At 49.7% G+C, this 22,640-nt stretch overlaps 2 protein-coding genes across 9 annotated transcripts in view; one reads left to right on the top strand and one right to left on the bottom strand.

The window, feature by feature from the left end:
* LOC128836210 (zinc finger protein 664-like) overlaps positions 1-22,640 on the bottom strand; it is a 98,274-nt gene that overhangs the window by 14,330 nt on the left and 61,304 nt on the right. For 2 of the 7 annotated variants that reach the window (XM_054026263.1, XM_054026264.1), the window contains exons 1-2: positions 9,758-10,005; positions 8,373-8,489 (exon numbers count right to left, since the gene is read on the bottom strand). In XM_054026263.1, the coding sequence (XP_053882238.1) occupies positions 8,373-8,489; positions 9,758-9,791 (151 nt within the window). In that variant the 5' untranslated portion in view covers positions 9,792-10,005. The other 5 variants (XM_054026259.1, XM_054026258.1, XM_054026260.1 and 2 more) reach the window with 5 other exon arrangements.
* The window catches only part of NUCB2 (nucleobindin 2), a 50,368-nt gene continuing 43,073 nt past the window's right edge, over positions 15,346-22,640 (top strand). For both annotated transcript variants that reach the window (XM_054026254.1, XM_054026256.1), the window contains exon 1: positions 15,346-15,436. The gene's annotated coding sequence lies outside the window, so the exon portion shown is untranslated. The remainder of the gene's footprint in view (positions 15,437-22,640) is intronic.

Genomic DNA, 22,640 nt, shown 5'->3' with positions numbered 1-22,640 from the left:
TGGGAAAAGAGCACACTTTCTTTGCAAGGGCCGTGGTGCAGCATTCTAGGGGACAAATTCTAAAATTCTCCCACACTTTTCCACAGGTGGGGATCATTCTAGCAGACATCTCACTGCTAAGGGTAAGCAGGGAAACGAGGGTACATCTACTCTATGCTCGTGGTTTCTGCCCTGCTCCCTATGCTGCTCGCCTGTGTGCCGCTTTGGTCCCTGCACAAGTGATTGCCGAATGAAGTGGGAAAGTTTCCTACAATGGGAGAAGGAACAAAGCTGCTCTACCACGGAACCTTCAGCAGAGAATTGGCAAGTACCTCCAGGAAACTTTCCTGGAGATCTCCCTGGAGGATTCCTGTGAGATCTCAACATGCATCAACACCCTGTTCCATCGTACCAATTATCATAGAGTTAATAGAATATCAGGGTTGGAAGGGACCTCAGGAGATCATCTAGTCCAACCCCCTGCTCAAAGCAGAACCAATCCCCAGACAGATTTTTGCCCCAGATCCCTAAATGACCCCGTCAAGGATTGAACTCACAACCCTGGGTTTAGCAGGCCAATGCTCAAACCACTGAGCTATTACCTTCCCCCTGGATTAGTTAAACAGGGAATTGTCCAGCTCACAGAAACACAGCCAGGCTCCCACATTTCTGTACCCTGAACACTACCTCCACGCTACACAAGCCACAGCCACTTACCAGGCATCTCACCTCCTGCTTCTTGCTCCCTTGAGAGCAACTGCTGAGTCTGGCTAGACACCTCTGGAGTGGAGAACAGTTCCTGGCTTCCTGCCCCACTGGGCGACCCCGCCAGGAGCTGCACATCCTCATCTAACTCCACTCTTCATCAATAACTTCATCCTCTGGCTTAGGTCCTCTTTCCGCCGCCCCATGCCCTCTGAAGTATCCACGGGGCTCTTGGCAATGGAGGTGGGGTTGCCACCGAGGATAGCGTCCAGCTCCTTATAGAACCAGCAGGTCTTAGGTGAAGCACCTGAACAACAGCTCACCTCCCTCACCTTATGGTATGCCTGCCTTATCTCCTTTATCTTCACTCTGCACTGCAGCGTGTCCTGACCACAGCCCTTTTCACACAAGCCTCGAGAAATCTGCCTGTAGGTATCCCAATTCCTATGGTTCAAGCGCAGCTGGGACTGCACAGCCTCCTGACGGACAGGGAGAGAGCCGCGACCGCCTTACAGACAGTTAGGGCTTAGAACATTTTCACTGGTTCACCTTAAAGATTTACACTTCACACTAGCTTCTCCACATGCCGTCTGAACCCATCAGCTTCTTTAATAGCAAAGAAACACCTGACTAGACAGACCTTTGTTTCACATTAGGTACATAGTTCTTCTTCATCATATTTCTATTTAAAATCGATGGCATGAGCAGTTCCTGAGTCTTCTTTCAATTACATGGACCAGGCAGTCCTGTCCTGCCCGGCCCCACAGGACTGCAAATCCCACCTCTAGATGTCACCCAAGCGTCACCTGCTGGCTGGAACCGAGGTAGGTGTGGGGAGAAGTTCCTGGCTGGGTCCCATCTAGACCGTGGGGGAGGGGGTTGTCCTGCCTGCATCCCAGCTAGATGCTTGAGTGTGTGTGGGACAGAGACACATAGTTGCATCCCACCTACATGGGGGAAAAGGGGGTAGCTCCCTAATGGAGTACGCTGTGACAATTCTCTAAATTTACTACCACCGGTCTGCTCTTCCCCATGCTGCTCAACCAAGTTCCCTTCCCCGCCCCACACAGTCTCTGCTGGTCATCAGGGGGACAGGACCACTCGCTGGTCTGCATCTGCTGGTGCTTTGTCAGGCCCACTAGCTCCAAGAAGCCCCTCAGGCCCTGGCAATGGCAGAGGGGTGTTGGTGTGAGTGACCTGGTGCCGAGTGAGGTTGGCCAAGCTACCAAACCGCTTGCCACAGTCAGCACAGCTGTATGGCCGCTCCCCGGTATGTGTGCGCTGGCGTCGTCTCAGGCTTGAGCTCTCTGCAAAGCTCTTGCCGCAGTCAGTGCATTGGAAAGGCCTCTCCCCGGTGTCTGTGCGCTGGTGCTTGGCCAGCGCATTGGTGTTGCTGAAGTTCTTGCTGCAAACATCACAGCGGTGTGGCGGCTCCCCGCTGTGTGTGTGTTGGTGTGTTCTCAAGTTTGAGCTCTCTGCAAAACTCTTGCCACAGTCAGCACAGCTGTACGGCCGCTCCCCGGTGTGTGTGCGCCGGTGTCTTCTGAGGCTTGAACTCTGTGCAAAGCCCTTGCCACAGTCAGCACAGTGATACGGCTGCTCCCCCGTGTGTATGCGCCGGTGTCTTCTCAGGATTGAGCTCTGTGCAAAGCACTTGCTGCAGTCAGCACAGCGGTATGGCCGCTCTCCGGTGTGCGTGCGCCGGTGTCTTCTCAGGCTTGAGCTCTCTGCAAAGCCCTTTCCACAGTCAGCGCAGTGGTATGGCCACTCCCCTGTGTGTGCGCGCTGGTGTATTCTCAGGTGTGACCTCTCTGCAAAGCCCTTGCTGCAGTCAGCACAGCGGTGCGGACGCTCCCCGGTGTGCGTGTGCTGATGAGTTCTCAGGTGTGAGCTTTGTGCAAAGCCCTTCCCGCAATCAGCACAGCGGTGTGGTCGCTCCCCGGTGTGCGTGTGCTGGTGTGTTCTCACATTTGAGCTCCATGCAAAGCCCTTCCCGCAGTCAGCACAGCAGTACAGCTGCTCTCCGGTGTGCGTACGCGGGTGTATTTTCAGGACTGAGGACTGGCTGAAGCTCCTGCCACAGCCAGACCATGTCCTCGTTCCTCCCAGGGTCTCGTGCCCTGCTGGAGAAAGCAGAGGCAATCCCGGTGTTAGCTCACAGTTAAGGATACAGGTTTGTCAAGGATGGGAAAATGTCACGGACGGAGCGATTTCCCCATTTCTCTGTGTCTGTTTTTTCGATGTGCGCCTCACCCTGCAATGGCAGCTCCTATCTGACAAGGCTGGACCGAACACCTCGTTCTGGGTACTGAGACCTGGCCTGCGGGGTTACAGTGCCGCTCAGATTTGCCCACGCCCACAGTCATGATGTGGGGGAGGCGGGTCAAACTTCAGTGAATGGCCTTGCCCCCCAGATCTTCTCTAGCGTGCACCAACCACTCTGCATCAGGCTGGGGTTAGGGTTGCAGTGCTGGGGGGAAAGTGCTTCTTTGGGCAGCTGGTGCCCCTCCCTTTGTTAAACATCCTGGAGTCATCACAGTAAGTTTAGTGACCTGTGAGACTTTTAGTAAATTTACTGTAACTGCTCCGTAATTTTTTATACGAAATGCCGTGAGAAATCTGCAATCTGACTCAGGGTTGTTCTATCCTATGTTGCTTATGCAGCACCAAGCGCCTGCTCCCACGTGCGTCATGCGCCTCATGGGTCTTGTTTGATGCTTAAATTGTAGCTTGCCCAGGAAACAGGCAGCAGCTGGCACAACGGGGCCCTGATCCAGAACTAGGGGCTCTAACTGCTAACAAACAGGGTCCGGGTTTTGTTTTCACACTGATTTTGGTTTTACTTCAATCACAGGTTTTTATTTACACGTTTCTGGTTCTGCACTGGCTCCTGTTTTAACACAAGGCCTGTTCCCCAGTGTTTGCGCTGTTTAAACGATATTGGTTTGAAACTAGTTGAGGGGCTACAATCCCCTCACATGGACGCAGTGAGACCGGTATAAAGCTGTTTAGCACAACGTAGTTTATTCCTGGGGGGAAGTCAGTCCCTTTCAACAAATTCCTTCTAAAGAAGTCATTCGCCCTCGGCCTCATGCTTCATTCTTTGTGCAAAACTAAAACTAAACTAAAATTCTCAAGGAGGGGAAGGGAAAGGAAAGGTTGAGGAGATGACAAGTCACTCAAGGCTTGTGTGATATAACCTGAAAACCATGTCTGTATTGTTTCAAAACCCAATCAGTGACACTGCTGACCTGGAAGGAGTTAATGGTTGCCACACAGCGGGCCTTTGATCTACAGGCTGCATTAATGCTGAGGGCTGTGCTAAGCATTGACACTGAAGCAATGTAAGTGACAACGATTTCGTGCCACTGAGAGAGCAGGAGGAGAGGGGGATGTGACAAAGGCCATTCCACCACCCTCACACCCAGCCCATACACCAAGATACTCCAAGTCATGCCCCACAGGATGATTTCGTCTGGCCCCCAAACACATCCGCTCATCCAACAGCAGCTGCCTGGAACGTGGGGCAGTTTTAGAGCATTACAATGAAACACTGCAAGTGCCAGAGACCTTCTCTACAAAATGGCGTCCTCCACGTGGCGTAACCTCGCACTCATTGTATGTGACTTACTCCTGGGGAGAATTCTGTGCTACTGCGCGCACGCATATTTAAGGAGCCCTGCAGATTTCTAATTTTTCCATGCAGAAAAAAGCTTCTGCCAAAACGTTGCTGTAGTTCCGCCTTTTGCCCACCAAAGGGTGCTGTGGTGATAGAACAAAGTTGCAGCTCCCTGCAGCGAGGGAGTCAGGGGCTGTGGGGTGGCTTGTGGGGGGGAAGGAAGGGGTCAGACAGGTGCCCATAAGGGCTAGTGGGGGAGAACAGACTGGGGCAGGGGCTGAATGGGAATGGAGGCACAGGGCCACAGGGGAAGGGCGGTGCAGAGACACATGGTGATGGGGGAGGTTTGCAGAGCTACATAGGGACAGAGGAGTGGCTGGGTGGGGGCATAGAGACACATGGCAATAGGGGCAGATGTGCCTAACTGAATGGGAGAGGCTAGGGGTCGGCCAGGGTTTGCATGGGGGAAGCTCCCAAACAAATCCCTCTCCCCCCGTCCCGCCAAAAGCCTGTTCCATACTTTTCCCACCTGTACACAACAACCCTCCAAGTTCACACCCAGGCTCCCTTCTCAGCAATTTACTTCTCTCTCCCTCAGCTCCTCCATTACCCCTGACTCCCCCAAGATTTTGCACTGCTTCTGAATGGTGTGGGCAATACGGTTCTGTAGTGTAGTTTAAATGAATGATTACTCAGAGTTCTGTATTAATACCCCTAGTAAGAAATATATTTGTCAAAAAACGTTTCCTGAATCTTTTTTGTTGTTACAGACATACTTGCTTTGAGGTATTTTGAAATAAATAACCAAAAATAATTGAAACTGGTGTGATTATATTGTGTTATTCTGACAAATAAAATATGCAGAATTTTAAAATATTGTGTGCAGAACTTTTAATTTTTTGGTGCAGAATTCCACCAGGAGTAATGACTGATCCTGCTCTGCCCCGAGTCATTCCCAGCTTTCTCCTTGATTGCTGGGGACAAGTTTCTCCAGTCTGAGAGGTCACGTGAGAAATGAAGTGGCAATGAGGGAGTGGGGTGGATGCTCCCTGGGTGGAGCCAGTGACTCAGGGATGCTCTCCCAGGCTGCGAGCAGGTTTTTGCCCCTGTCTGAACTATGTCTGGATCCAGGTGCCCAGGGCCATAGGACACCAGCACACACAGCTTGAGCCAGAAGGGGCAGCAGTATGAAGCCCATTTGAAAAATCTCGAGGGCACCCCTGCCTTGGTATGATTTTCTGAGGTGTGTGAAGCCTAAAAGAAAGTGTTGTGGTCTACGGACCAACAGACATCTCTTTCTACCCAGGTGCTTGTCTGACCCCCAAGTGCCAGTGATCCACTGACACACACAGATGAAGTTTATCTTCAGAGCTGCAATGCCCTTCCCATTATACACTTGAGGAACCTGAGGCATGGTGGAGCTGTAGTGACTCACTTCTAGAAATGAACCAAGATGTTTTCAATCCTACTACAATGTCCTACCCACTTGGTAATTGCAGCTCCGATATTCTCCCCCCACCACGGAGACCTCTCTCTTTCCCCCAGCATCCTCTGAAATCTCCCACCCCACATTGTCCCATATCACTATCCCACCCCTCTTCCAAGTTCATCACCTCCCCATCTCCAATCCATTTCTCTTTCGCAGCTTTAGGGCCCCATCATTTTTAGGTCCCATTGTAGGTCACAGATAGCCAATGAATAGGAAAGACAGGAAGTATGATAGTAAAACCCCCTGGCTTAACCAGATCTTCAATGACCTGAAACTCAAAACAGTCAGACAAGAAGTGGAAACTAGGTCAAATTACAAAGGATGAATATTAAAAAAACAAAACCCAACAAGCATGTAGGGACAAAATTAGAAAGGCCAAGGCAAAAAACTATATTAAAATAACTAGGGCTATAAAGGGGAACAAGAAAGCCTTTTACAAATATATGGGAAGCAAGAGGAAGACCATGGACAGGCTAGGCCCATTACTAAATGAGGAGGGAAAGACAATAAGAGAAAACGCAGCAATGGCCAAACAGTTAAATGCCTCTTTTGTTTCAGTTTTCACCAAAAAAGTTAGCATTGATCAGTCGACTAACATAGTGAACATCAGTGTCAAAGGGGTAGGATCTGAGCCTAAAATAGGAAAAGAAATAGTTATGAATTACTTAGACAAGTTAGATGCCTTCAATAAGGCAGGGCCTGATGAAATACATCCTAGAATACATAAGGATCTGGCTGAAGAGATCTCTGAGCCATTAGTGATTATCTCTGAGAACTTGTGGAGGATGGTAGAGACCCCCAAGGACTGGAAAAAGGCAAATATAGTAACCAGTTATAGAAAGGGGAATAAGGACAATTCGGGGAATTATAGACCAGTCATAGTAACTTCAAAACCTGGAAAAATAATGAAGCAAGTAATCAAACATTCTATTTATGAGCACTTAGAAGAAAATAAAGTAATAAGTAAGAGACAATATGGATTTGTCGAGAACAAATTATGTGAAACCAACCTAATATCCTTCTTTGACAGGTAACAAGCCTTGTGGATAGGGAAGAAGCAGTAGATGTCACATCTCGACTTTAGATCCTGTCTTACCTGACCTTCTCATAAACAAACTAGAGAAATATAGCCTAGGCAAACCTACTATAAGGTGGGTGCACAACTGGTTGGAAAACCGCATTCAGAGAGTAGTTATTATGGTTCACAAATGAACTGAAAGGGCATCTTGAGTGGGATCCCACAGGGATCTGTCCTGGGTCCAGTTCTATTCCATATCTTCATAAATGATTTGGACAGTAGCACAGAGAATACACTCAAAGTTTACAGATGATTCCAAGCTGGGAGGGGTTGCAAGTGCTTTAGAGGACAGGATTAGAATTCAAAAGGATGTTGACAAACTGGAGAAATGGTTGGCATTAAATAAGATGAAATTCAATAAGACCATATGCAAAGTACTACACTTAAATTAGAATAATCAGTTACACAAATACAGAATGGGAAATGACAGCCTAGGAAGGAGTACTGCAGAAAACCATATGGGGTTATAATGGATCACAAAATAAATATGAGTGAACAATGGAATACTGTTGGGAAAAAAAGCAAATATCATTCTGGGATGTATTAGCAGAAGTGTTGCAAGCAAGATGCGAGAAGTAATTCTTCCACTCTACTCAGCACTGGTAAGGCTTCAACTGGAGTAGTGTGTCCAGTTCTGGGCCCCACACTTCAGAAAGAATGTGGACAAATTGGAGAATATCAGAAGAGATCAACAAGAAGGTCAGGAAACCATGACGACCAATGACAAAAGATTGAAAAAATGGGGTTTGTTTAGTCTGGAGAAGAGAAGGGAGAGGGAGTGGGGGACAACTTCATAGAAGTCTTCAAGTACGTAAAAGGTTGTTACAAAGAAGTGGGTGATAAATTGTTCTCCTTATCCACTGAGGCCAGGACAAGATGTAAATGGGCTTAAATTGCAGCAAGGGAGATTTAGGTTAGATATTAGGAAAAACTTTGAATCTCTGAGGGTGGTTAAGCACTGGAACAAAATTATCTAGGGAGGCTGTGGAATCTCCATCATTGAAGGTTTTTAAGAAAAGGTTAGAAACACACCTGTCAGGGATGGTCTAGATAATACTTAGTCTTGTCTTAGTGCAGGAGACCGGACGAGATGACCTACGGAGGTCCCATCTACTCCCACATTTTTATGATTTCTATGATTCATAGATATCAAGGCCAGACAGGCTCATTGTGCCCATCCAGCCTGGCTTCCTGCCTATCCCAGCCAGAGAAACTCCCCCGCGATTCCTGCCTCTGGCCCAGTAACTCCTGGCTGGGTTAGAGCGGGGCTTTGAGGGAGAGACGCTCCCTCTCCACCAACAGACTCCCAGTGAGGGAGAATCCATTGCATCCTGAGGGGAGCTCTCCCAGTGGTTCATTCCCCTCCCAGATAAACACTGGCCCCTAATTTGTCTCTCTTCAGCTCCCAGCCAATGGATCTCGCTCTGCCTTTGCCTTCTACATCAAGGAGCGCTCTGCTAGCAGGTGTGTAAATCAGAAGGGATCAGATTATGATGACTCACCTGAGGAGGGGCTGTCAGGTCCTGAGTTTTCCCTGGAGTCCTCGGCATCCCTGATCCAGAGCTCTGCCTCCCCTAACTCGAGCCGTTGGATTAAGTCCGGTGTGGAACCTGAATAGCCTGTTTGGGGAGAAAGAATCAGTTCTGGGGGCAGGGACTCATTTATAGGTTTGTGCAGCCCAGCACAACAGGACCCTGATCTCTGTCAGCGTTTGTCTGCGCAGCAACTGGCACGATGAGGCCCCAGTCTTGGACACTGCTTGAGAGGAAAGCGCAAGAGATCCCAAGCAGGAGAATAATGAAATAAACCTTCCTTAGAGATTTCTTCCCATCTCCCACCAGGCAGGTTCAGTTTGTACTTTGAAGCAGCAACGTCTATGACCTGTCTCAATTTGCTTTGGGGGCTGAGTCATGGCAGGTGGCACCGTTACACACACCTACCAGTTCTTTTGCTTAGGATGCAGCATTGTTCAACTATGGTGTGGTTGTTAAATTTATGATGTTCATTCTTTTTGGCGAGGTGGGGAGCTAAGTTCCCACTAAGCTGTGCGGCTGTGCAGCAAACCATCAAGGGCTGCACAAGGGCACAACCATAGGGGTCTGGACTGGAGAGGCGCCGCTGCTGGGGAAAGATGCTTCTCCACCTGACCCAGCCCTGGAGCTGCTGCGGCCGGGGAGAGGCGCCTCTCCCCCAGCCCGCTGCAGCAAGAGAGGGCTGGGGGAGTCCTCTCCGCCGCAGCCCTGGGGCAGCCTGCACCCCAAACCCTCATCCCTGGCCCCACTTCAGAGCCCTCACCCCCACACTCCAACCCTCTGTGACAGCCCTGAAACCCCTCCCTCACCCTGAACCCCTCATCCCCAGCCCCACCCCAGAGCCCTCATCCCCAGCCAGAGCCCTAACTCCCCCCACCCCAACCCTTAGCCCCAGCCCTGAGCCACCTCCCACACTCCAAATCCCTCAGCCCCACCGCCGCCACACATCACCTCCATATTGGTGCACAGAACAAAATTTATTCTGCACATGGATGTAAAAACATAGCAGGAACATTGTGGGGGAGCTGTTCCAAGCAGCAGGAGACTTTTCTCTCTGCCTTATTTGTCTAACTGGAGTCAGTTCTTGAGGTAGAGTTCCTGCCCTCGGTGTCTGGGCTGGGATACCTGGAAGAGGTGGTTACAACCACCTCTCTGCCAGGACTGAGGTATAATGCAAGTAAACCGGTTACATTAACATTACCCTTAAGGCTTTATAGCCCTGATTTCTCCTTTAACAGGAGGCCGACCTGAGAGGGGCTGACGTTTGCCACCACTTGGCCACTCGGTGGCACATGACAGCTGAGGCATTCAGGGAGCCCACTGCAGTGAATAAATGAAGGGAAATCAATCCTTACCCAGGGAAACGAGGGCCCAGTAATTCCTCAGCATCTGGTCCCGGTACAGCTGCTTCTCTGGCTAGGATAAGAGCTCCCACTCCTCCCGGGTGAAATACAGAGCGACGTCCTCAAAGGCCACCTGGAGCTGCTGGCACAAGCGTTACACACTCAGCACCTTCCGCTCCAGCCCCCAGCCCGGAGTCTCAGCAGGGGACGCGGTTTCTAGGGGAGCGACTCCCAGGGACCCCCCGGCCCAGCAGCTGTGACCCAGGGAGACTCCCCCTCACCCCGCACAGCTCCCCGGGGACTCGGGGCCCTGCTGGCCGGGGACAGGAGTCGCTCTCGGCTCCCCATGGGGCTCTGGGGCGGGGCGCTGGGCGGGGCCCGAATCCCAGGGCCGGGAACAGGCTCCTCCCTCCCGGCCGGAATCCCGCCCCAGGCCTGTGCTCAGCCCCACTCCCGCCCCGGCTCAGGCGCCTCCGGCCTCCTCTGCCCGGCCGGGGCCTCGCTCGGGGGAAGGGGCCGCGCTCGGCTCCGCGTGTCCGCCCGGCCAGGGCCCCCCCCCGCCCCGGGGCCTCAGAGCCGCCCCCCGGCCCCAGTGCTCCGGCTGCTGCAGCCCCCAGCCCCGGGGTCACTAGCGCGGGAGGGACCGGGGGGGGGGAGAGACACTGCCAGACCCCGTGTGGGTACAAAACCCCCGTTTAGGGAGGGGGGGGGGAACAGTGACCCCGTGGGATGAGCCACCCACTGTGCTCGCTAATCTAGGGGTGTGGGGGGGGCAGAGGCTGTTTTTGTTGTTCTCACAGGGACGCTGCATGTCAGCCTCGGAGCAGGGGGCGGGTTCCTGGGGCTGGGGTCTTAAAGGCACAGGCCTCCAATTCCTAGCCTGTCAAAGCTTAATCGCAGCTCCTCTCTATCCTATACAAGTGTTGCAGGGCCAGGGCCACCCAGATGGGGGGGCCAAGTGGGGCAATTTTCCGCAGGGGCCCCCACGAATATGTTGGAGGCTGCCCCCGCCTCCGTCGTCCCCTGGTGTCTCAGCGTGCTGCGTCCGGGAGCGGCCCTGGCACACTGCAGCGCGGTGGCTCCAACGCTGTCCGGGGCCGCTCCTGGTCGCAGCACGCTGAGGCTCCAGGAGAGGGGGTAAGCGCCATGGTAAGGGGTGGGGCACCCCCCCCGACCCCATCCCAACCATCACCATCACCCAGCAACAGCCCATTATGTAATTGTAAATGTATACATACCATTAAAGCATTTAATGTTTTTAAATAATGTATTTAGTGTATTTTCAAATTATTACAAATTAATTTTTGAATGTATGTCACTGGTTATTTTTTACATTTCAAAATACATGTTACTATAGTATTGCAACTTTTTTTATGGAAGGGGCCCCCAAAATTGCTTTGCCCCAGGTCCCCTGAATCCTCTGGGCAGCCCTGTACACGGCTACGTTACTGATCCAGCCAGGAGACTGAATGCGGTGAAATATTGTACAGACACTCCCTCCCTCCAACTCTGCCTCTGACATTTTGAATATGTAAAAGTGTCTTCTATTAGTTTCTATGCCTATATGAAATCACTGCAGTTCATTTCTCTTATATAACGTGCTGAGTTGCTAACTCCCTCCCAGAGCCCACATGTCTGCACCCCCTCCTGTACCCCAATCCCATGCCCCAGGTCAGAGCCTGCACCCCTCACTCAAACTACCCATAGCCTGCAACCCTCCTGCACCCCAACTCCATCCCAGAGCCTGCACCCCAAAAAGGGATGGATTAACTTTTTGTGGGCCTGGTGCTAAACATATTTGTGGTCCCCCAGGGGGGAAATGGGGACATGGGGCATGGGAGGCAGAATCCTCAGAGCGATGGGCTGGCTGGGGGCAATGGGAGATGGGTCATGGCACGGCAGGAACAACCCTGCTCCACCCAGCCCAGTACAATGGCACCTGTTTACAAACCGGGAGCTGCCAGACGCACACTGGCCAGCCTGGCCCTGTGCTCCCATCATGCTTCTTCCCCTTCAGGGCGGGCCCATGACCCCAAGGGTGATACCAGAGTGGCCCCTTTGGTCGATCTGCTTCCTCCTGGCTAATGTGACAAATTGATCTATTGTACGATTGAGGCGCGCTGTTTCACGTATTTGTGTGTGAGTCCGTGAAAAGGGAGGTAAGCTTTGGGGGTACGGAGCATGCCCCTGAGCCCAAGGTGGGACCAGAGTGGCCCCTTTCATCGATCTGCTTCCTCCTGGCTAGCATGCCCCTGAGCCCAAGGTCATACCAGAGTGGCCCCTTTCATTTTTTCCACTGGCTTCCGCCTTCCTTATTTCCAATGACTTGTCTGCTCATGCACCTGTCACTGGTCCATGGGGTTGCGAATCAGGAGGGATGGGGTTTGTGGTCAAAAACACTCACGGTCTGCTTCCTCCTGGCTAATGTGCCAAATTGATCTATTGGTCAATTGAGGCGCACTGTTTCACGTTTTTGTGTGTGAATACGTGAAAAGACCCCCACAAACCCCCATGCCCAGTGCTCTCCCACAGACCACTCCGAACCCCCCCCAGATCCTCTCACTGCCCAGTGCCCCCTAGCTGTAGACCCCCCACAGCCCTCCCACAACTGCACAGTGCCCTGCCCCTCCCCGCCCAGAGCCCCCCCACAGATTCCCTCACTGCCCAGTGCCCCCCACTGCCCCACTGCCACAACTGCACAGTGCCCCACCCAGACCCCTGCACACTTCCCAGTGCCCCAACACACACAGATCTCCCCACCCCCCACTGCACAGCACCCCCCCAGACCCACTAGAGACCTAGAGCTTGTCCTGGGGCAGGATAACTCCGGCCCTTGGGGGTGCAATCAGCCAGGCTGGAGCAGGAGCAGGGCCTACCCGGGCCAGGCTCCCTCAGGACCCACATGCCTGGCAGGACCCAGCTGAGCCTCCCACACTGTCCCCCTCCCCCAGCCGTCCTCTGGGACTGGCTGAGACTGGCCCAGCCTCTGCACCAATCCCAGGTGGCTCTTTCCCTGGGGAGGCAGGTGGGGCCCCACAGGTCCCAGGCAGTGGAGACAGCTCAGAGCTGGAGCAGTACTGGGGAGTGGGGCATATCCTTGGGACATGACTCCTGAGATCCCACCCACAGCCATTGGCCCAGTGGCCAGCAGCCCTGCCGAGCCCACATGGTGGCCCCCAGCTGCTGGGTGATGAGCCCGCTACAGCAGCAGCATAGCCAGGTTCTAACATCAGGGATTTCTTGTATTATGTATAGTGAGTGTATTATATAAAAAACAGGTAGTAGGGTTTACAATGTTCTAACAAGAGATTATGCTATTATCATTATCCAGTCAACTTGCACACCACTATTTTGAATTAGTGATAATTCACAGAGAGAGAAAGAAGAAAGCTGAATTTAGAGAATAATTATTAAACAGATTCTTGGTTATTCACTCCAGTCCATAGCATACAGCACCATAAACCCAGTAGAATCTGGCCAAGAGAATATTCACCTCAAATTGTCATCTGCTACACTCCCCACCCCCCCCACCCCCGGCCCATTCCCAGTCACCACTATTCAGCAGGTCCGCCCAGAGGGGGAGGGGCAAGTGGGGCAATTTGCCCCAGGCCCGGAGTATGTCGGAGACTCCCCACACTTCCGTCTTCCCCCATCCCATCCCCCGGCGTCCTGGATGTGGCACGCTGAGGCTCAGGTAGAGGGGGTAAGCGGCATGGTAAGGGAGGGGCCGGACAACCCCCTGACCCCATCCCCCCACAGCCATGACCCCCAGCTCCAAGCCCAGCCCCTCTGAGCCGGACACCCCCCTGACCCCATCTCCCCACATCCCTGAGCCCAGCCCCTGTGAGCCGGGCGCCCTCCAACCCAGAGCCCAGCTCCCCCCGGAGCCCTGGGCAAGCAGCACCATCTCCAGGCAGCGACAGCCCATTTGCACCAACCATCACCATCACCCAGCGAGAGCCCTTTATGTAACTGCAAATGTCTACATCCCATTAAAGCATTTAATGTTTTCAAATGTTGGATTTAGTGTATTTTCAAATTATTACAAATTAATTTTTGAATGTATTTCACTGGTTATTTTTTACATTTCCAAATACATGTTACTAGAGTATTGCAACTTTTTTTTATGGAAGGGGCCCCCAAAATTGCTTTGTATATGATGCAAATTGGAAGAGTAAAGTCAAAAAAATCCCTTTTCACGGATTCACACAAAAAAAAGTGAAACAGCATGCCTCAATCATGCAATAGATCAATTTGGCACATTAGCCAGGAGGAAGCAGAGTGTGAGTGTTTTCGACCACAACCCCATCCCTCCCGTTTTGCCACCATCCCCCAGAGGAAGCAGACCGGGAGTGTTTTCCACCACAAACCCCATCCCTCCCGTTTTGCAACCATCCCCCAGAGGAAGCAGACCGGGAGTGTTTTCCACCACAACCCCATCCCTCCCGTTTTGCAACCATCCCCCCCAGAGGAAGCAGACCGGGAGTGTTTTCAACCACAAACCCCATCCCTCCCGTTTTGCAACCATCCCTGGACCAGTGACAGGTGCATGAGCAGCCCAGTCACTGGAACTAAGCACGGAGAAGCCAGTGGAAAAAATGAAAAGGGGCCACTGTGGTCTCACCTTGGGCTCAGGGGCATGCTCCGTTCCCCCAAACCTTACCTCCCTTTTCACGGATTCACACACAAAAAAGTGAAACAGCATGCCTCAATCATGCAATAGATCAATTTGGCACATTAGCCAGGAGGAAGCAGAGTGTGAGTGTTTTCGACCACAAACCCCATCCCTCCCGTTTTGCAACCATCCCCCCAGAGGAAGCAGACCGTGACTGTTTTCCACCACAACCCCATCCCTCCCGTTTTGCAACCATCCCTGGACCAGTGACAGGTGCATGAGCAGCCCAGTCATTGGAACTAAGCACGGAGAAGCCAGTGGAAAAAATGAAAAGGGGCCACTGTGGTCTCACCTTGGGCTCAGGGGCACGCTCCATACCCACAAAACCCTACCTCCCCTTTCACGAATGCAATGAAAGCGGCTACTCCGGTCAGGAAGCAGATCGGGATCGTTTTTGACCACCTACCCCATCCCCTCCTGATTCGCAACCCCATGGACAGGCGGTAGCAAGTTAACAAACAGTTTACCAAACTGCTACCCTGCGTGGCAGAAACCGCTCCCAGTTGCAAAAGGGGAGGACTGCACTTTGTGCTGATACACCTGCCAGACCCCCGAGGAGGGAGGGGGGGGCGGGTCGCGGCTTAGCCTGCGCGGCCAGCAGCGCCCCCTCAGCCCCGGCCCAGCCGAGAGGTGAACTAGCCCCACCCCCTCTGCCGGCGCCGCCACGTACCTTCTCGCCTCAACCCTCCTTGAAACCTGCTTTCCCTCCCGCGCAGCCTAACCCGCGGCCCTGCGGCCGCCCAATCAAAACCCTACGCGATGACCAGAAGGGGGTCAGGCCCCGCCAATCGGCGCTGTCCCGGAGGCGGGACCTATTGCTATAGGAACCGGAGCGGGGTCTGCCGGAGAGCTGCTGCTGGGGGTGCCGGCGAAGCAGCGGCGGGAGGGGGAGGATTCTGGTCGCGCTGTCAGGAGCGGCTGCGGAGCCCTGCCCGGCACGGTCCCTGCCCGAGAGGTCTCTGGAGGCTGCTCCCCCAGCGCTGGATCCTGCCCCTGGGGACCAGAGGGAGAGAAAGGTGAGATCCCCGAGCCTGGGCGCGGAAAGGGGGTTGCGTACAGGGCTCTGCTAGATCCTCCTGCCTCTAGGCACCCTGGTCCCCACGCGAGGTTTCCCTCCCCACCCTCTGGTTAGCAGCACCTCTTGCCCAGCTCGATTACGGGGGAGCAGTAGGGTTTACAAGAAGACCCCAGAGTTGTGGTGTGTCCAAATGATGTCTAAGGATGGGACTGTGATACTCTCCATGGGGACTTGGAGGATCTGAATGCCAGGGCAGGAGAGGACAAGCTGAGGTGGGTGTAATGGGGGCTGGCTGAGGCAAAAGAAAATTTAGGTTGAAGCTCAGTAAAACTTGCTGAGGTCTGCCCACTTGGGGTGCAGGCTTCCCCGGGAAGGCAGTGGCAGCCCCAGCACCGGGGAAAAGTGCTGCAGAACTAGGATGAAGCAATCCTGCGTTGGCAGGTGCAGTGGGCTAATGTGTCTCCTGTTGATTTCATTTATGGGATTCTCTGAAAAACTCCTTTTCCTCTTCTCCTACAAGTTGAGGAAAAGGACTAATAGTGTTTTTTTAAAAAAGCTGCAGGCCTGGTATACTACCAAATAGCTGAAATAAAATATAGGTGCTTATCTTGTTACCTGTCGCTACAATACACACTAACGAATCTGCGTGGCCAAACTCCTGCGCTACAGTATAGATAAGCACAGCTGGCTCTACCTTATGAGCAGAAAAAGTGTGTATTGAAAATAGTTACATATGTTATATTGTGTCAGTATGTAACACTACTTTATCCAAAATAGCTTAGATAGATGAGAGAATTTTTAGTACATCTCAGAGAATGAGACTTTTTTTGAGTAGCAGGGAAATTTTAGATAACTAGCAGCTATTCTTAGGGAATGATCCCTCAAGTTCTTACGCAAATAGTCCTTACTCATCTATGCAATCCCCATTGAAGAAGTGGGTTTGAAGAAATGACACTTGAGTAACCCATGTTGTGTGTGTAAGCAGAGCTAGTTTTAACATAGTGGCAGGATGGTTGCTTACCCTGTAGCAGAGGACAGTTGATTGACCGTTTATTGTGCAATCACAGTGCGGGCTGTGGTTTTCCAGTTCTTCCAGGAAACCAAAAATCCCCAAAGCTGCTGCTCTTAAAAATACTAAAATTGTATAGCTTAATAGTCCAAACCACTACAGCTTACAATAGTGCTACTGGTGTTATGGGCCGCTAAGGTAGAATACTGTAGTGTAAGGCTAACCAAGTATGCAAAGGAAATATTCCAGAAGAAAAAGTTTAATCGTGTCTATGAAAATGTCACTTTCTTTACAAATTTTCACAAGAACACAACTGTGTGGCTTTCAGAACAGTTTGGGTGTGTGACACATTTCAGTGTGGGTGGATGGCAATTTACATTGGCATTACCTGTGATGTAAATATTATTTGCGGGAAAGATAGCATCCAGTATTTTCAAGCTGAAAACATCATAGTAGCTGAGAAATTGTTCCAGTTTACTACTGAATGAGATGACATGAAGGTGGTTTACTTAATAAATAAATAAATAATCAAAATGGTCCTGCAGTGGCCTTGATGCTGCAACCATTCTGGCCCAGATCCCCAGCCCAGACAAGCCCAGACTCTTACTCCCAAGGGTATATAGCAGCTGAAGAACCATTCCTTAAAGTTTACTCAGGCCCAATTTCTGGAATAGTTTCGGCCATTACACAATACCCCACAAAGGGTGAGGAGAAAATCCAAATGCTCCACTCCACCCCATCTGGTAGATTACCACACAGGGAACTTCTACGGAGCAAGGTACCACACAGGCAGTACACCTTACGCAACAGAACTGCCCTAGTTCTACAGTACAGAATCTCTGCATTTAGAGTAAGGGCTAGATTTGCCCATTTGTATGTGAAACTTCTATGGAATCAAATAATAAAAGTCGTTCAGAATTGCTTATTATGAAAATAAAGGATATGAACACCCAAACCAATGTTTAAACAATATGATAAACGCAAAATTAAGGATTGCATTCTCCCCCTTTGGTCTGTACATAACTTTCACTAACATTGAGTGTTATACATGCAATTTGTGTGTCTAATTTATTTACTTAATGGAGGGTTTGATTAAAAAGCAGTTTTTTAACATCTAGTACAAAAGCAATCAGTATAAATTTGTTAGTTGTGGCATGATGTTATTATGTGGATTGTTAGGTAATCTTTACGTTGGCACAAGAAATTGTGTATAAAACCAAAATCTGGGCTCGTAGTCATTTTAAAATAAGATTTCTCTAAGAGAAGACTTCAACAAGTTGACTGTAGTGTTTCTGAATATAAAGCATTAACTAATATAAAATAAGAAAATAGTTATAATAAACCATTTAGGTTTTTTAGACATGCTAGACCTCAGATACATCTATACAACTCCAGTGCAATCATTGTAGTTGTACAGGTAAAAGGGAAACATTTGGCTTACTATCACAAACTTATTTTACATATTGCAGATGTGAAAATATTGACCCATATTTCTAGCGATATGCTGACTAAACAAATGTTTTAATAAAAAAAGATAATGTTTGTTCATTGCTAACTTAAAAGCCCTTATCGGGGTTGCCATAAATTGAACTTCTGTACATCAAAGATGTTTGCCTAGTGATGTCTTGTACGTCTATCTTTTTATTTATTTGCTCAGTAGCCAAAATAAATATCACAGAAGCTCTTGTAATATACATACTTATATATAATATATATACTACACAATACTACACAATCTACATCCCTATAGGTACTATTGGGGAGCATTCTGGCTCTGGAACTGCTTGCCTATAGTCAAAGTCACTGTAGCACGTTTAGTGCCATATCCTGCTCCTATTGAAGTTGATGACAAAACTCACATTAACTTGAGTGGGACCAGGATTTGGCTCTTACAATGTATGATTTAAAGGTCACTTGAAGAATTAAACTATTTTTATCACGTTAGAACACTGTCAACTGTAATCAAGTCTAGATGTTTTTTACATAATAAATAGCAGTTTAGTAGGCTTATGTATTTTATGACTATATGTATAGTGCTGTCAATGTATGTTGTGCTTTACAAACAGAACAAGGCATATTCTTTCTGCTGAATATCTAAGAAGAGTTAGCCACCCTAGAGAACAAGTTGAAAGGATGAATCAGCTTTGGACAGCAGCCATTGGGAGGGGAAGGAAGGACAGATAAGAAGATGCTGTGAAAACCTGTGGGAGATGACAAAGCAAAAAACATAAAAACCAAGAAAAAAGAAACATATGGGGGAAAATTATAGTGCTACTTTTGTATTTATTAAGAATAATTTTAATATAAAAAATTACCTCAAAGTGCTCCCTGAAGGTAGATAAGATATGGTTGCTGCCCCAGAGAACTTATAATTTAAATGGAACATGAGTACACTGTGGTGTTGCCACTTCACTTATAACTTTTAGAGCAATCCCCTGGGATGTGGGAGACATCAGCTTCAATTCCCCCATCTGCCTGATGGGAATAAAGGATTGAACGTAGGCCTCCTACATCTCAGGACAGTGCCCTAACCACTGGGCTCTAGGATATCGTGGGTTCCTCTGATGTTGTTGCACTTTGGGTAAGTAAATAGTCACTGGAGCAGGGAGACTGGACCCTGAGTCTTCCCTCCCCGATAAGTGTCCTTAGTCCCCAGGCTAAAGTGAAGAACAGGAGTACTTGTGGCACCTTAGAGACTAACAAATTTATTAGAGCATAAGCTTTCGTGGACTACAGCCCACTTCTTCGGATGCATATAGAATGGAAAGTGAAAATTCTCACTTTCTCTGGCCCAATGACTATGTAAGTATTTATCCAAAACGGATCAGCTTCAACAGGAGAGATTAAGCTAAACCTGCATCAGAATATCCTAGAGGTTAGGGCACTCTCCTGAGAGCTGAAAGACCCATGTTCAAATCCTTTCTTCCCATTAGGCAGGAGGAGGACTTGAACCCTGGTCTCTCACATCCCAGGTGAGTGTGCTAACCCCTGGGCTAAAAGTTTAAAAAGGAGGAATCGCTGTTGCCATCATCTCCTCTTCTGACCAGATTTTGTATGGGCCCTGATCCAGTAGGCATACTCAGAGCACACCTACCAGTTTGGCCCAAGAGGCAAGATAGGTGGGGAGAATGCCTATCTTCACCTAGTTTGAGGTTCTCACTGGGGCTTAGTTGTGAGATGTGTTGCACCTATGCCCAGTGGCAGAAATTTATATGCTTAGGGGACTTTTATGGTGAAAACATAAGTGCCAAGGGATTTTAGGCAGCTACAGGTCTAGTGAGCAACTGAGCAGGGGTTTTGAGAATCTCATGGGTTCTTAAATTTGGGTTGAAATACCTTAAGTGAGGAATTAGGTACCTAAGTCCTTTTGTGGATCTGGGCCTAAGTGACTTGCCCAATGCTACAGAAGGGATCTTTTTAATAATTGAGATGAATGTTTAGGAGTTCTTAGCTTACCAGTCTTGAATTGAAAGACCCTTAGGTAGATCTACTACCTATCTGTCCAATCTCTCTCTTGGTTTTTATATGCATCATTTCATCAGGTAATGCTCATCTCCAAAGTACAGTAATAAAGTACGAAATCATAGAATGATTCTGGATATAACCAAGATGGCTGGCATCACTAATGATGTGCTTTATTGCTTCCACATCAGATGAAGCAGGTATGGGTCAGATTTTCTAGTGTAGAAACTAGGGCTTTGGAGCGGAGTCCGGAGCAGTGGGGCTGCAGGTTTTTGCCTGGAGCCGGAGCGGAGCCGGAGCACAGCTCCAAAGCCCTGGTAGAAACCCATTTGAGTGTCCCATATTAAGCCTAGAGCTATGTGCACATTTACTAGGAGTGCAAAGACAATCTGGCAAATGTGCACATACAAACTGCTGGTTAGGATGCTTTGCTATTCTGTGGCATGCCTGGCTATTCAGCTGTCAAGTTTACACATGTGTACATCATTGTGTACACAGATGTTGTTATACAAATATTAGTGAGCCTCAGTTTTTGAAAACTTGGCTTTGAGCGTTACTTCTCCAAGGAGATTGGCAGTATTGTTCTAAAGAGATACCTGTACTGTTTTCAGGATTGGAGCTATTCTGTTTTCCAATTGTCAATTAACACTCAAAAGGAAATGTTTAGGCTTGCTAATTGAAATATTTTGTATTTGTTAAATTAAGATATAGTCCTGCAGAGGTTTTTTTTGCTATGTTAGAGTCACTGAAACATGCTTTGAAGCACCTGAGAATATGTTTTGTAGTGATCTCCCATAGGCCACAGTTCTTGACAATCCTAAACTCTAATCCTATTCCTATTGAAGTCAATAGGAGTTTGTCATTGACTTCAATGGAAGCAGGATCAAGAGTGCTGGAATATGGAGTCTGGTTTATTTTCATTTACAAACTTTTTTTTCACATTAGCAGTTCTCTCTTTTGTTGAATAGATCATTTTTCTACATTTCATTCTAGATTTTTTTTTTAAACACTCTCCTATGACTTAATGCTTAGAAGAGTGTTTAGTTTTCAGTGAAAGCTTAGAGTATTTGGTCTCTTTATGGACTTTAATATTTGTAATTTTTATATTATTACTTTTGTAAGTAGCTTTCTCTGTGTATTCCAAGAAGAAACCTTTATTCAGTTACTCCTCTAGGATTAGAATACTTTTAGTTCATTTGGAAAGTAACTATCACAGATAGGTCTCTGTTTTTTTACATCAATATTATGATGATTCTTTCATGTGCCACCTCTTTAGCATAGTTTTCTAAATGGCATTCATCTTGCCAGTGGATTTTTTCTATTGCTTTATTATACAGTACTATCATATTTGAGGGGAAATTTAGTGACTAACATGACATATAGTGCAAATATGTAGCATTTTAAATCTAGATGACAATTTTAACATCTTTTGAGGAATACTGAATATCCTTGCTGACAAAACAAAGCAAGTATTCATATATTTCCTTAACAATCAGTGACTAAGACTGGAATGTAATTGATTTTCTGTCTACACTGTTAATGAATTTGACAGGCTTGTACATGTTCTTTTTAAACCATAAACAATTATATGATTTCTGCTTAAGTGAAGAATGAGGGTCAAAACTAACTGCTTTTTACTTTGTGTAACATACTTAAGGCATGTCTTCACTAGCAACTACACTTGGCTCTGTACTCGTGGCACCAGCACTGAGAGAGAGCTTTCCCAGCGCTGTAAAAAAACCACCCCCACGAGGAGAGTAGCTACCAGCGCTGGTGCACTGTCTACACTGCCACTTTACAGCACTGAAACTTGCAGCGCTCAGAGCAGTAGCGTAGCTGAGGGGGAGCAGTGGGAGTGGCCGCTCCCCCACTGAGCACATTCCCCCAAAGTGGCGCCTTTTTAATTTTTACACTCACGCAGGGACGACGTTGTGGGGTGAGACTTTGGAAGTGCTTCTTTGCTCGCGGCTGTCAGCTTGCAGCTCAGCGGGTGCGCCTGTCCCTTTAAACTGGGCAGGAGGGGATGTTCCTATGGTGCCTAGCGGTGGGCGGCTTGGATTTTAAATCCTAGCGGCCGGCAGCGAGAGTGGGGCGAGGTTAGTGCAGGGCAGGGTAGGGTTCGGGAGCCGCGAGCAGGGGCAGGATCACGAGCGCGGTGGCTGGAAAGTGGGTGAAACCGCCGGGCGCGGCGGAGCCCGGGAAGGTGGCTGGGGCTGGGGCACTCACCGTCAGCAGCGCAGGAAGTGGAGCAATGTGGCCCCAGCCTGCTCCACTCCGCCAGCTCCCAGCCGCGGTGCTCCGCTTCCCGCTGCCAGTGAGTGCGGTGTGCGGGGAGGTTGGGGAAAGGTTCTCCCCCCTCCCCCACCTCACTGGTGGCGGGAAGCAGAGCAACGCGGCCCCAGCCTGCTTCACTTCCCTTGCCCAGGCCCCAGCCTTGTCGCTGGGGCCGGGAGGATTGGGGAAAGGTCCCTCCTCCCCCCCCGCGCACACACACTCACCAGCAGCGGTGGGAAGCGGAAGTGCCCGGCCCCAGCCCGCTCCACTCTGCCAGCTCCCAGCCGCGTCGCTCCACTTCCCGCTGCCGGTGAGTGCGGGGAGGTTGGGGAAAGGACGCTCCCCTGCAGGAGGCGGCGGGAAGCGGAGCAACGCAGCCCCAGCCCGTTCCGCTTCCCTTGCCCGTTCCCCTACCCCAGCCATGTTGCTTGGGGGGGGGGAGGGGCACTGGGGAAAG

This window comes from Malaclemys terrapin, chromosome 4 (assembly GCF_027887155.1).
Source record: "Malaclemys terrapin pileata isolate rMalTer1 chromosome 4, rMalTer1.hap1, whole genome shotgun sequence".
NCBI lineage: Eukaryota > Metazoa > Chordata > Testudines > Emydidae > Malaclemys > Malaclemys terrapin.
The sequence above is the reverse complement of the archived record's forward strand: the minus strand, read 5'-3'. Positions and strand labels throughout refer to the sequence as shown.